This window comes from Trichoplusia ni, unplaced genomic scaffold (assembly GCF_003590095.1).
Source record: "Trichoplusia ni isolate ovarian cell line Hi5 unplaced genomic scaffold, tn1 tig00001234, whole genome shotgun sequence".
In the NCBI taxonomy this organism is placed as follows: Eukaryota; Metazoa; Arthropoda; class Insecta; order Lepidoptera; family Noctuidae; genus Trichoplusia; species Trichoplusia ni.
The window spans coordinates 1-13,729 of record NW_020800103.1 but is presented as its reverse complement, the minus strand read 5'-3'; the positions used below and the strand labels follow the sequence as shown (position 1 = coordinate 13,729).

At 37.0% G+C, this 13,729-nt stretch overlaps 1 protein-coding gene and 1 long non-coding RNA gene across 2 annotated transcripts; both read right to left on the bottom strand.

Annotated features, from left to right (window-relative positions):
* Positions 1-3,011: 3,011 nt before the first annotated feature.
* LOC113507250 lies at positions 3,012-7,526 on the bottom strand. The gene is made up of 3 exons (XM_026890129.1): positions 7,172-7,526; positions 4,589-4,677; positions 3,012-3,165 (listed from the first exon to the last, which is right to left on the bottom strand). Exons 1-3 carry the CDS (start codon positions 7,500-7,502, stop codon positions 3,070-3,072), a joined length of 516 nt encoding a protein of 171 aa, XP_026745930.1. The 5' UTR covers positions 7,503-7,526; the 3' UTR covers positions 3,012-3,069.
* A 2,512-nt stretch (positions 7,527-10,038) lies between these two features.
* Positions 10,039-12,873, bottom strand: LOC113507249. Its single transcript, XR_003401823.1, has 3 exons — positions 12,861-12,873; positions 10,707-10,898; positions 10,039-10,145 (listed from the first exon to the last, which is right to left on the bottom strand). It is a non-coding gene; the product is annotated as an uncharacterized LOC113507249 (long non-coding RNA).
* Positions 12,874-13,729: the final 856 nt, after the last annotated feature.

The window sequence follows — 13,729 nt, the reverse complement described above, 5'->3', positions numbered from 1 at the left end:
CGGTCAAACTTAATTCCCACGTTTTATAAACTCACTTTTCTTGTTTGTTTGTCGTTCCGGTTGGATTTTTGCAACTCAATCTGAGGTGCTTCCCGATAAGCTAGCAGGCTGAAATTTTCAGGGTAGCTTCAAACTCGATGACAATGCAATTTAGGACTATAAAAACGGCTGGACCGATTTTGATAAAATTGACATAATTCATGTCGTTGTTACTCATTTACTCAGAAACCACATGGTTATGGTACACAGATGGTTTATAACCATAATTAAGACTTAGGATAGTTCTTACCCCCATTTGATGCACCAATAGGATCATTTCGCTGGAAAAGCTATTTAAATAAATAAAACGAAAAAATCAGTTCGCATAATTCTGTATTTTTTTGTTCACTAATAATAGAAATTCGACTTTTGATTGATTTATTTTTACAATTAGTTTAACTCTAATTATCACTTATCTTAACTTTAAAGTTATTATCAGCCTGTAACTGTCCCACTGCAGGCCTCTCATACAGAGAACGAGCATTGATCACCACGCTCGCGCTTGTGAGCTGCCCCACGGTGGGCGCCATTACCGAAGCTGTTAATAACTTATTACAAATGTTTTTCTGATACACTCAATTACTTTACAAATATCGAAGCCAATACATTGCTGATTTTGTACTGACAATAGAAATAAAAGGGACTCTTATCGCTGTTTACCCTTAACTACGGCTGATGCTTGTCCTACACGAGGATCGAAGTAACACGTCGCACAGTGGGTTTGGCGAGGTGACCTCAACCACTCGGCTATCCGTGCAGTCAAACAGAGGAACGTATTAAACTTTGAGACTAGTGAGAGTAGTTTTTATAATTAAAAGACTTATTTTTCGTTACTTTATAATATAATACATGATTGCAATAGGGATTAAATCAATCTGTTTCAGTGTCCACCTTGTATTTTAATGCATAATAATGGATACGTATTTTTCTTTTGTCCCGTAATTGTAAATTGATCAAATAACAGAGAATGAAACTTACGCGTGACGTCACGATTGAGAATAAATGTTACTCCATCGTTACGTCACAAGCCCCCTCTCCTAAACTTTAAAGCAGTTTCTCTTGTCAATATGTGTCGTTCAGATAAAGACAAAAATACATGCGTAATATATTTTAATTGTTAATCTGATTAAGGACTAAAAACATTTCGACTTTATATACTTAGTCATCATTTATTCTAATGCAATATTCATGCTATACTTAACAACACATATACCTGCTTTCAATTAATACTTATTTATTATCAAATCTAATATTTACAAAATATTATATGTTCTTAACACACATGTAGGTTCTCTCATCTCATCTCTCATTCTTTGATAGTATATCAGAAAAACTGTCCACACACAGCCATTTGGTGCTAAACTTATCAAAACCCCAGTATTCAATCAATTCACAAACGTACTTATTATCATCCTAGCCTTTTCCCAACCATGTTGGGGTCTTCTTCCAGTCTAACCGGAATCAGCTAAGTACCAGTGTTTTACAAGGAGCGACTGCCTATCTGACCTCCTCAACCCAGTTACAGACAACACGATACCTCTTAGTTAGACTGGACAAACATTCTTAAATAACTCCCAGACTATAATTTGTCTTTATTGACATTTAATATTAAGACTAGACGTATTAAACCTATGCTTATCACAAAAATGTCATTCTAGGTGGGAATCGGACCCAAGGCCTCCGTTATAGCAGGCAGGGTCACTTAATACTAGACTAGAAGCTCAGTCGAGATAAATATTATAATTTTCTTGAATAGTGATATGATCTTTGCCATTACAAATTGCCATATTTTTATAATTGGTGAGGGCTATTTTCTCTTAATGTATAAAAACGATTTTATGGTTTGCAGGCTTAAGTTGTATCTTAACTTTGCTTACACCTTACGGAATGACAATATCGTTGTTTACGCAGTTAAAATTAGAGTTATTTTGAGGAACTAGCAACATTAGCAAACAGACATTACTTTGGGAATCTGGCAACTTCTGCCATGTAAATGCCTTGTGAAACTGGTAACATTTTCAAATTGAAAATATTTTGGGGAATTGGCAACACTTGTTAATTGCCCAAAATATTTTATGAAACTTTGAATTTGCAAATTGACGTTAGTTACACGAAACACCTCACGTATAATAACTGTCTATTAATTCACAATTTTCAAAATCGTTTCAGCAAATCGTGAGTTAACTTAACCATTATACTCACAGACAAACTACCTCTTAATAATATTAGTATAGATAACTGTCACCTATATTCATGAACACTTTTCTAAGTTTATCTCACGATGTCATTTCAGCTCATGATTAAGGACTCCGGTTGTGTCCGAAACTAGTCGGGCGATCCCGATGCATACGCGTGAGTAAACCGTTATTAAAGAGTTATTATTTACAAGTATTTATTACTAGTTGTCAAAAACGTTCGCCTTACAGTCAGGCAAAATACATTTTGTTTTACAACTTTTCCCATATTTTATCACCGTTTAAACCTTCCCTGGACTTACACGAATATTTCAAGATAATAATAAGCCAAATAGGTTCAGCCGTTCTCGAGTTTAAAGCGAGAGTAACAAACAGCAATTCTTTTTCCCACGTTTTTATAAACTGACTTTCTTGTTTGTTTGTCGTTCCGGTTGGAATTTTGTAATTCAATTTTGGAGTCACTTCCCGATTTAATAAAATTCGAATGGAGTGACATTTTGAACGTGGATTTTTAGATTTTGTAATCTTTTATTTTTATATATATGAAGGTTTATCTGTACTAACAAATATAAAGCTGAAGAGTTTGTTTGTTTGAACGCGCTAATCTCAGGAACTACTGGTTCAAAAAATATTTTTGTGTTGAATAGACCATTCATCAAGGAAGGCTATAGGCTATATTACCATCACGCTGCGACTAATAGGAGCGAAGATACAATGGAAAATGTGGAAAAAACAGGGCAGATATAAATAATAACTTATATCTCTTCTAACCACGCGGACGAAGTCGCGGGCAACAGCTAGTTTTTTATACATGAGAATGTTTATTAATAATATCTTAGTTAACGTTTCGGGTTGATGGCGATCTTCTTTGGTATACCTTCATACTGCTGTTCGTCATGGTCATCGGAACGTTTGCTGGTTCCGTAGTTTCCTGTAAAGATAGACAAAATCTCATCAATCACTCGCAGCCAAAAGCACTTAGGAAGCGGTGAAGGGTGAAACTGGGGGCTTTACCGATGTAACCTGACCTTCAGAAAGTGCTACTTAGTAGCCTTATTTGAATAAGTCGTTATCAAAAGTTTTTAATTCAACAGTCCGTTTTCCAGGCACTTTCAAAACATTTCAATACAATACAAATGACTCTAGTTTCACGGTTACAAAGTGTCATTCTTATGGAAGAAAGCTAGTTATTCTTTCAAAAATAATCCCTACTAATATTATAAATGCGAAAGTAACTCTGTCTGTCTGTCCTTACGCTTTCACGTTTCACTGATTTTAATTAAATTTGACACAGACTTAGAGTTGAGCTTGAGAAAGAACATAGGATAGTTTTTAACCCGGACTTCTGAAGAGTTCTCTTGGAAACGCCGATATAACCGACCTCGACGCGGGCGAAAAGCTAGTATTTAATAAGACGAAATTTCGTGTAACCTCAACGGATTTAGACAAAACTTTTTACACATATAAATATAGTTATGGAACAATTTGCCGCCTGAGCTGAGGAGCTGCCAAACTGTTGCTTTATTTAAACGGAAGTTGAAGGAACATTATCTGTCCTTATCATCATAGACGCATATAGTATTTTAGTGTATTTATATATATTTATTTATTTATATTATATTACATATGTATTTAGGTTAATGTTAGTAATTATTTTTAGTTATAGCTTCTTTCTTTTTTGTTTTTTTACACCACTATCTGCATCTCTTCTTATTCTAACTCTCCCATAACGGGCCTGCTGGAAGAAATTTCTGTTGAAATAAGCTGTGCCTATGTACTATGTGTTCTATCTTTCTTCTTTTCTGTACTCTGTGTGTGTATCTGTGTACATGAACTATTAAATAAATAAATAAATAAAATAGTTTATAAGCAAGATTAACACAGGATAGTTTTTATCTCGATGTGATATTGAAGTAGGATCATTTTCAATTTGTAGCAGGCGAAACCACAAGCAACCATTAGTTTCAAAAATGGCAAAAGCGTTTAAAAACCTTTCTTTCATGTTTAAGAAGTATCTTTATTCCATATGTTTAGGTAGTTAACTAAAGGTGAACAATCTTGGTGTGTCTTTATATGCAAACATATCTATACTAATATATAAAGCTGAAGAGTTTGTTTGTTTGAACGCGCTAATCTCAGGAACTACTGGTACAAATTGAAAAATTATTTTTATGTTGAATAGACCATTCATCGAGGAAGGCTATAAACAGTCACGCTGCGACTTATAGGAGCGAAGATACAATTGAAAATGTGAAAAAAACAGGGCAAGTATAAATCATAACTTATATCTTCTACCCACGGGGACGAAGTCGCGGGCAACAGCTAGTTAGCTTATATTAAAACAAAAAACTCACCATAAAAGATATAACATCCATTGGTATTCGATCTTCCCAATCTATAGTCCTGTTTGGCGGCTGTGGTGGCTTAACTGGCAACACTTTTCCTTTTTGATTTTTTTTTCTTTTTGATTTAGAGTCGATTTATATTATGGGAGATTTCAACGCGCACCCGAGTGAGGCGTTTGGTAAGGAACTTATAAACTTTTGTAGTGAACAGAAATGGATTTGTGTGGATCTTGAACGGTTAGGCATAACATCTGACACCTACACATACATAAGTGATTCGCATGGCTCTAGAAGGTGGTTAGACCACTGTCTAGTAACGGAAAATGCCTGGAGTACTGTAACTAATATTAATGTTAAGTATGATGTATATTGGTCTGATCATTTCCCTCTAATATTAAGCTGTAATATCAATATGATTAGCTCTAAGATAGTACATAGTGTTAGAGTTCCTAATAAAATAGTGTGGGGTACTAGAGATACAAAACAAATTGAGCAGTATAATAAAATATGTAATAGTTTATTTAGAGATTTAGATTATCCGACTGAGTTTACTGGCTGTGATGGAAAGTTGTGCAATAATGTAGATCATAAAGTGATAATTAGTAATATGTATAATAATATTGTGAAAATACTGAGGGAGGGGCGGTACGCAGTTATATTCTTCACAAAAAGAAACCCCGGGTAATAGGGTGGAATAAACATGTCCGTAGTGCTCATGACCAGGCCCGTATAGCTTATTTGACCTGGATTCAGTGTGGCAAACCCACTATTGGTCCAATCTATAATAATATGTGCGAAACAAAAAGGGTTTTTAAATCTAAAATAAAGTGGTGCCAGAATAATGAATTACAACTTCAGGTGGACATGTTAGCCACGCATCACAAAGCGAAAGATTTTAATAGTTTTTGGAAACTTACGAACAAACTTGTGCCAAAGAATAGTTTACCCGTGAGCATGAATGGTATTTGTGATCATAAAGGCATCTCTAATTTATTTAAGGACCAATTTATGGTACAGCCTCAGCCCTGTAACATCCAAGGGGCGCTTTCTTCAAAAAGACCTCGTGCTGATACTGTCATGTCCGACATGAATACTTTGGTTCGTGCGAAGGATATTGTAGCAATAATTAATGGTATGAAGAGAGGGAAGTCACCTGGGCATGACGGTCTCAGCATAGAGCATTTGAGGTTTGCTGGCAAACATCTTCCGCGAGTTTTGGCGATGTTTTATAATTTTTGTATCAGCCACTCATATCTCCCTGATGATTTAATGAAGACGGTTGTTGTACCAATCATCAAAAACAAAACAGGTGACGCCTCCGACGGGTCCAACTACAGGCCCATTTCGCTAGCTACTATCTTAGCGAAGGTGCTGGACAGTCTGCTTGATAAGCAATTGAATAAGCATATGTCATTAAGTGACGCTCAGTTTGGGTTTCAATCCAAACTATCTACTGAGACTGCTATTCTTTGCCTCAAGCATACTGTTCAGTACTATACGAGCAGAAAAACGCCAGTATATGCCTGTTTTCTGGACCTGTCGAAGGCATTTGATTTAGTGTCATATGACAGACTATGGGAAAAGATGTTAGCAGAAACAACTGTGCCAGAGGTTACTATTAATCTGTTTAGGTATTGGTACAGCAATCAAATGAATGTTGTGAGGTGGGCAGACTCATATTCTGACGAGTATAGATTAGATTGCGGAGTCAGGCAGGGGGGTATAACCTCGCCAAAATTGTTTAATCTGTATATTAATGGGCTGATCGTTGAACTCAGCAAAGCCAATGTTGGGTGTTCCATCAATGGAAACACGACAAATAATATTAGCTACGCAGATGACATGGTTTTGCTGAGTCCTTCGATCAGTGCATTGAACAAATTGATTCGAATTTGTGAAGCATATGCGGCGGCTCATGGGCTCAAGTACAATATTAAAAAAAGTGAATTAATGCTTTTTAAAGCGGGCACTAAAAGTTATGACGTTCCACCAGTCCTACTTAATGGATCACCACTAACATGGGTCAAACAATTTAAGTACTTGGGTCACTGGTCGTAGATAGTCTGAGTGATGATATGGATCTGGAGAGGGAACGTAGGGCACTGTCGGTTCGATGCAATATGCTGGCTCGTAGGTTTGCACGTTGTTCAAAACCAATTAAAAACACGCTATTCAAAGCGTACTGTCAATCTTTTTACACGTGCAGCCTATGGGTCAAGTATACGCAGAAGGCCTACAGTGCCTTACGGGTCCAGTATAATAACGGATACAGGATGCTGTTGGGTCTACCTCGCTTCTGCAGCGCTTCGGGGATGTTCGCAGAGGCTCGTATAGACGACTTTTTTGCCATAAGGCGAAAAAGAATTGCATCCCTATTGCGGCGGGTGAGGGATGGCGCTAACAGTTTTCTGGCCGTTGTATCTCAGGACATAAATAATGATATCATGAGGCACTGGATGGCTATACAAAAACCGTCGATTCTTGTTTTTAGCGTTAAGTGAGTTAATGTGTTCCTTAACAGTATTTAAATTGTATTTCTAAATATGGACTCTGGTTCGAAATAAAGATATTATTATTATTATTATTATTTTCCATCGCACTGTGTTGCCATATCGACGCCGTCTTTTCTCTCTGGCGATACCTTAACATTATTAGATGGTATTGGTGGTATTGGCACTATGGTCAAACTGCTTTTTTCTTGCGGTATTGGTATTGGCAATATCTCGTTTTCTGGTATATTCGATTTTCTTTTATTATTCTGTGTTTGCGTATCAATGCTTTTCCTTTTCGTTGTTTTTGGCAATATCTTTATATTAATATCTTTCGGTATTGGCAAGTTTAGTATATTCGGTCTCTCTTGTTGCCGATTGTGTACTTTTGCTGGTATCTTGTCGTTGGTTTTCTCTTGTGATACTGGCATCATTTGTGTTTTGGTATTCGGTTGCGATACTGGGCGTCATTTTTAAATTGGTATTCGCTTGCGATACTGGCGTCATTTTTAAATTAGTATTCGCTTGCGTTACTGATATCATTTGTAAATTGGTATTCGCTTGCGATACTGAAATCATTTGTAAATTGGTATTCGTTTGTGATACTGGCAACATTTGTAAATTTGTATTGGCTTGTTGTGGGATAGTCATCAATGGCAAGTTATTATTGGCTGCTACAAACTGCGCCATTTGCAAACTGGTATTAGCTTGTGAAACTGGCAACATTTGCATATTGGCATTGCCGGGTGATACTGGCAACACTTGCATATTGCAATTAGGTTGTGCCACTGGCAACATTTGTAAATTGCTATTATCTTGTGTCATTTGCAACATTTGAAAATTGGTATTCATTTGAGACACTGGCAACACTTGCAAATTATTATTATCCTGTGACAATTTGATAATCGGCATGTTAATATTCTCTTGTGGCAACATTGTCAAATTACCATTAGATTGAGTAAAATTCATAATTTGCATATTGGTATTCTCTTGTTGAATTGGGCAACATCGACAAATTGGTATTCACTTGGGCGCCTGGCAACATTTGCAGATTATTATTAGCCTGTGTCAATTTGAAAATCGCCATATTATTATTTTCTTGTGGCAACATTTGCAAATTACCATTAGCTTGTGAAAAATTCATAATTTGCGAATTATTATTTTCCTGTGGCAACATTTGCAAGTTAGCATTATTCTGAGATATAGGCACCATCTGCAAATTAGTACTTTCTTGCGACATTGGCAACACTGGCAAACTATTTTGATCTTGTGGGACTGGCAACATCGTCAACAATGGCTGGGTTGCCGGCGGTAAAATCTGATTATTATTTAACGATGGCAACAAAATATGATCGGATACCAACTGCCCATGTCCGTCTATAATATGCGTAGTGACCGCAGGGTTCAATATGAACTGGTTGTAAAACGAATTGTGGTTCCGTACGTTTGACTGGTCTGAGTAGCTTCTCTATTGGGACCAGTTTTGGGGCTGGGAGTTTGTTTGGTGTGTTTGGGGCTGGCTTGGGGTCACTTGGGGTCGGTTTGGGGTCACTTGGGGCTCGTTTGGGGTCACTTGGGGTCGGTAGGGGCTCTCGACGTCATCTTTGATCTCCACAAGGCTTTCAGGGGTACTTGGGGTCTTGGGGTCTTCACAGTCCAAGTCTATGGTCTCCAATTTAACGTCTGTTTCGTCTTCATCGTCTGTGAAAACGAATTCAATCTTGTCGCGAATGATGGTCTGGGAAAGATGGATTTTTTTAGTACTTTTATGCATAAATAGATTGATATATTAGTAAAACATTGATTCATGAGATACAAAGAAATAAACAAATCAACAATAAGTAAACAATACAGATTTTACACAATACTAATAATAAAAAAAGGAAGGATACTATGTAATTACATATTAATAGATGGTTGTAAAAAAATGGTCACAAACCAACATAATAGATTTAAAAAAAAACGAAATAACCACGTTTTTTTTATGTCAAATTTTATCAAATTTTGTCAATTTTTATAGTTTCAAATTGCATTGTAATTGTTTGAAGCTACCCTGAACAATTCAGCCTGCTAGCTTATCGGGAAGTGCCTCAATATTGAGTTACAAAAATCCAACCGGAACGACAAACAAACAAGAAAAGTGTGTGTATAGAAACGTGTTGAAACATTACCTGATCTCTATAACTTCGTCCTTTTCATCGGCGACTGTTTCACTACGAGTGGCACTTCCCTCTCCTCTCTTATTCCGTATCTTTTCGGTAGCCCCCTTGTTCTGCCCTTTGGTACTTGTAAGGGTGTTGCTAAGATGGTTGTTGTGAACTTATTAGGTCACAATCGGGTTCTAAGTAAATTATATCTACGTTATCTTGGTCGCTGACTTTTAACCTGAAAGACACATAGTTTGATTAAAGCAATTCTCAATTTGCATGTATTAAAAATGAGTACCTAAAATTCCCTTTAACGCAATAATTATTGGCCTTTATAACACACCACTTCGGCAACGCATCAAGGCACCAAGAAACATAAATTTAAAGCTAAGCCAGCATTTGAATCAAAGGCTTAGCCAAGAGGAGCTCGTGGCTAAGTTATAACTGCATAAGGGAAACGATCACAGGTTAAGCTACGCCTACGCGGTTGGTCCGTAGATGGGTGACCATCTTTGTCATAACGAGTTCCTCCGTGTTTCGGAAGGAATGTTAAATTGTGGTTCCCGGCTGTTATTCAAACATCTTTGACAGCCATTACAGGTCAGAAGCTTGAAAGTCTGACAACCGGTCAACTAATGAGGAGGTCAGAGGGACAGTCGCTCTTTGTAAAACACGGGCACTTAGCTGAATCCGGTTAGACTGGAAGCTGACCCCAACATCGTTGGTAAAAGGCTAGGATGATGACGAGGGACATATAGTCAGCGCGTTTGACTCCATTCTATAATATGTAGTGAATTTCTTAATGAGTCAATATTGGACACTCACGCCTTGATGGTCAACCATCATAGTAGTAGACTTGGTCAGGCTACTCCGCTGTCTGATGCCTTTGAGTTCCAACTCCCATATGCTGGGCTGTGTCATCTTGTCTTCCTGAAATATACCCAATACTTTATTGCATTCCATAAGTTATAAAGATGGTCGAAATAAACCAGTTTCAGACCAATATGGACCCTAGCACGCAAAAATTTTGGAAGGATGAAGATTAGAAATGTAATAAAACCAAGATTATAAAAGTTATTCTATATATTAAATTTAGGTTTGCGAGAAATATTTAAATAGGTATCCATTATTATACATTAAACTACAAGAAGGACACTAGAAAAAATATTGTCATCATTCAAATTGTATAGCAAAAAACGTGATCATGGACAGTCAGTTAATAAATATATCATCATTCCCCTGCCCTTATCCCAATTATTTTATTTGTGGTCGGCGCAACATGTCATCTTCCTCCATACCTTTCTATCTGACGTCATCTCACAAGAAACACTCTTTATCGTTTCCTTGGTCGTCCTCTTCCCCTATATCCATCCACATCCATGCTCAACACCTTCCTCACCACATGACTCTCATTCCTCCGCATAACATGCCCATACCATGACAGCCGGTTGCAACATACTTAATAAATAAATCAATATTGTTTATACATACCGCAGTCATCTGTCTCAACAGTTTCTCAAAATGTGTTTTATGAAAGACATCTTTCTGTGCAGTCTTATCTAGCCTCATGATACGCAGAAACAGCTGATTGACGGACGCGGCAAATTTGGCAGCGCAGTAAAATCTATAAGCTTTGGTGGCCTGGCGACTGCATATGTAGCATATTGAAGGTGGTTGGAAAAGCTGGAATGAAAATATTCAATATATAATACATTATCTATACTAATATATAAAGCCGCGCAAATCTCAGGAACTACTGGTTCAAATTGAAAAATTCTTTTTGTGTTGAATAGACCATTCATCAAGGAAGGTTTAAGGCTATATAATATACCATCACGCTGCGGCTAATAGGAGCGAAGATACAATGGAAAATGTGGAAAAAACAGGCAGGTATAAATCATAGCTTATATCTCTAACCACGCGAACAAAGTCGCGGGCAACAGCTAGTAGATTATTATATAGATATTATTATAAAGACGAGAGATTTGTTTGTTTGTTTGACACGACTAGGCTTCGAAACTACAGGACCGATTTGAAAAAATATTTCACTGTTGAGAAGCTACATTATCTCCGCTGAACATAGGCTATAATTTATTTCAAAATATTAGGGTTCAGTCAGAAAATTGCGATATTGTTACCTAAGGTGTCATAACTTATATCTTCTAACCACGCGGACGTAGTCGCGGGCAACTGCTAGTATATCTATAAACGAGAATGTTGGTCTAGTGTTTAGTGATCCTGACGGCTATACCACAGGTTGTGGGTTTGATTTCCATCCAGGACTAATGTTTGTGATGAGCACGATCATCTGTTCTGCGTCTGGGTGTAATCCATACTAATATTATAAATGTGAAAGTATCTCTGTCTATCTGTTTCGCTTTCACGAAAAAACTACTGAACTGATTGTAATGAAAATTGGTACACAGATAGTGTAGAGCCTGAGAAACTTATAATGTAATAATATAATTTATTTTTATTCATAACACTTGGTACATGTATGTAAATATCAAAAGTTTTACAAATAAAAATATTCAGATTCTGATACATTTTTATAAAATTGCCTAGTCTATAAAAGTACTTATTATTATAATTTTTATGCTATAACCACATACGTGATAAGTGATTCGATCACAGGTTAAGCTATGCTTGATGCGGTTGGTCCGTAAATGGGTGACCATCTCTGTCATAGTGAGTTCCTCCGTGTTTCGGAAGGCACGTTAAATTCTGGGTCCCGGCTGTTATTCCTACATCTTTGACAGTCGTTACAGGTAGTCAGAAGCTTGAAAAAGTCTGACAGCCAGTCTAACCAAGGGGTATCGTGTTGCCCAGGTAACTGGGTTGAGGAGGTCAGATAGGCAGTCGCTCCTTGTAAAACACTGGTACTTAGCTGAAACCGGTTGGACTGGTAGCCGACCCCAACATAGTTGGGAAAAGGCTAGGCCAATGATGATGCTATAAATTAACAATTGCAAGAAAAACTTAAAACTAGTAAAATTTTTATGATTACATTGTTTTATTAATTAATAATTATCTTTAAAATTATTTACAAATACAGGTCTTCTGTCTGTTCATAAAACAAACCTTGCAAATAAATTAATAGCTTATTTTAACAGCTAAAGTAATTCAAAATCAAAAGTCATTTATTCAAATTAGGCTACTAAGTAGCACTTTTTGAAGGTCAAATTACATTGACAGCACCAGTTTTGCCCACCCGTCACCGCTTCCTAAGTGCTTTTGCTTTTGAACTATAATATATAATTTAGTAGTCTATATCATGTATTGTGTAAAAAGGGTCCTATATGTTGTCCATTGGTTTATTTTCAAAAGTAATCTGTACACAAATGAACTGACAAAAAGTTCATAGATTTAAAAAATCTAAATACCCCAGTTTTAAATGTCACTCCATTCAAATCTTATCAAAATCGGTAAAGCCACTTTTATCGTTGTAAATTGCAGTCATTGGGTTTGAAGCTACAATAAAAATTTCAGCCTGCTAGCTTATCGAGAAGTATCTCAAAATTGAGTTGCAAACATCTGGACCAACCGGAACGTCAAATAAACAGAACAGAAAAATTAGTGTATAAAAAGTTGGGAAAATTATACAAAAATTGGCATCAGCTCAGCAAGAATCTCTCATGAAATTACCTCTTTCTTTAGACGGGCTTGGGAATCCTCATGTACACCCCACTTCTTCGGGGGAAATAGGTAGTGTCAGATTCTTACTGACTAAACCTGAACTGCCATACAGCATCTCCGTTTTAGCAGGTAATGCATAGCTGTTTTATGTTATATGATAGCTTATTTACACAAAAACTAATCACATCACCTTCACATAATTGTTATAAAGTTATAATTGTCATCACTAATACACTATTAGTCATTTTAATAGCACCGCAACGGTCCCCGCGCCGCCGAATAATAACAGCTACGCGGCGTTCCAATTTTTCCCGCACATTCGCAAATAATCGTCATCTGACGCCATCGTCCTCAAATTCTCAAACGCATTTATAATTCTACTTCTTAATTGTTCAACCGAGTCAACTTTCTCGGCGTAAACATCGTCTTTGATGAACTTCCAGTAGAAAAAATTTAGCGGGTTCAGGTCTGGTGATTTTGACGGCCACTTACGCGACCAAACCGACCAATCCATTGTGAACCGAATGTGTTATTCAACCACTTCCTCGCTTTTACAACTGAGTGTACGGATGAACCATCTAATTGGTACCACATCCGTTGATATCGATCAACGCTTAAAATTGTTTGTGTATTCCGAAACCGTTTCATTTAGTAGATTAATAAACTTTTTCCCGGTCAAACCTCCATCTATAAAACAGGTCCGATGACGTCATCACCGTGTACGGCTCCCCAGACGATTAAAGAGAACTGGTCCGCTGGCTCGGAGCGCGCGAGTTCATGTTATGGTGGTTCCACATGCGACACTCGTGAACGCTGCTTTCATCAGTCCAACATATATGATAGGAAGTCACTGTCTTCTTTAATTTTACTCATTAGCC

Coding starts and splice junctions, on each gene's coding strand:
- LOC113507250 (XM_026890129.1), bottom strand. CDS start 7,502: ATGATGCCAGTATCACAAGAGAAAACCAACGACAAGATACCAGCAAAA. Junction 4,678..7,171: donor TATGGCAACACAGTGCGATG/GAAAATAATAAT, acceptor AAAATCAAAAAG/GAAAAGTGTTGCCAGTTAAG. Junction 3,166..4,588: donor TGGATGTTATATCTTTTATG/GTGAGTTTTTTG, acceptor CTATCTTTACAG/GAAACTACGGAACCAGCAAA.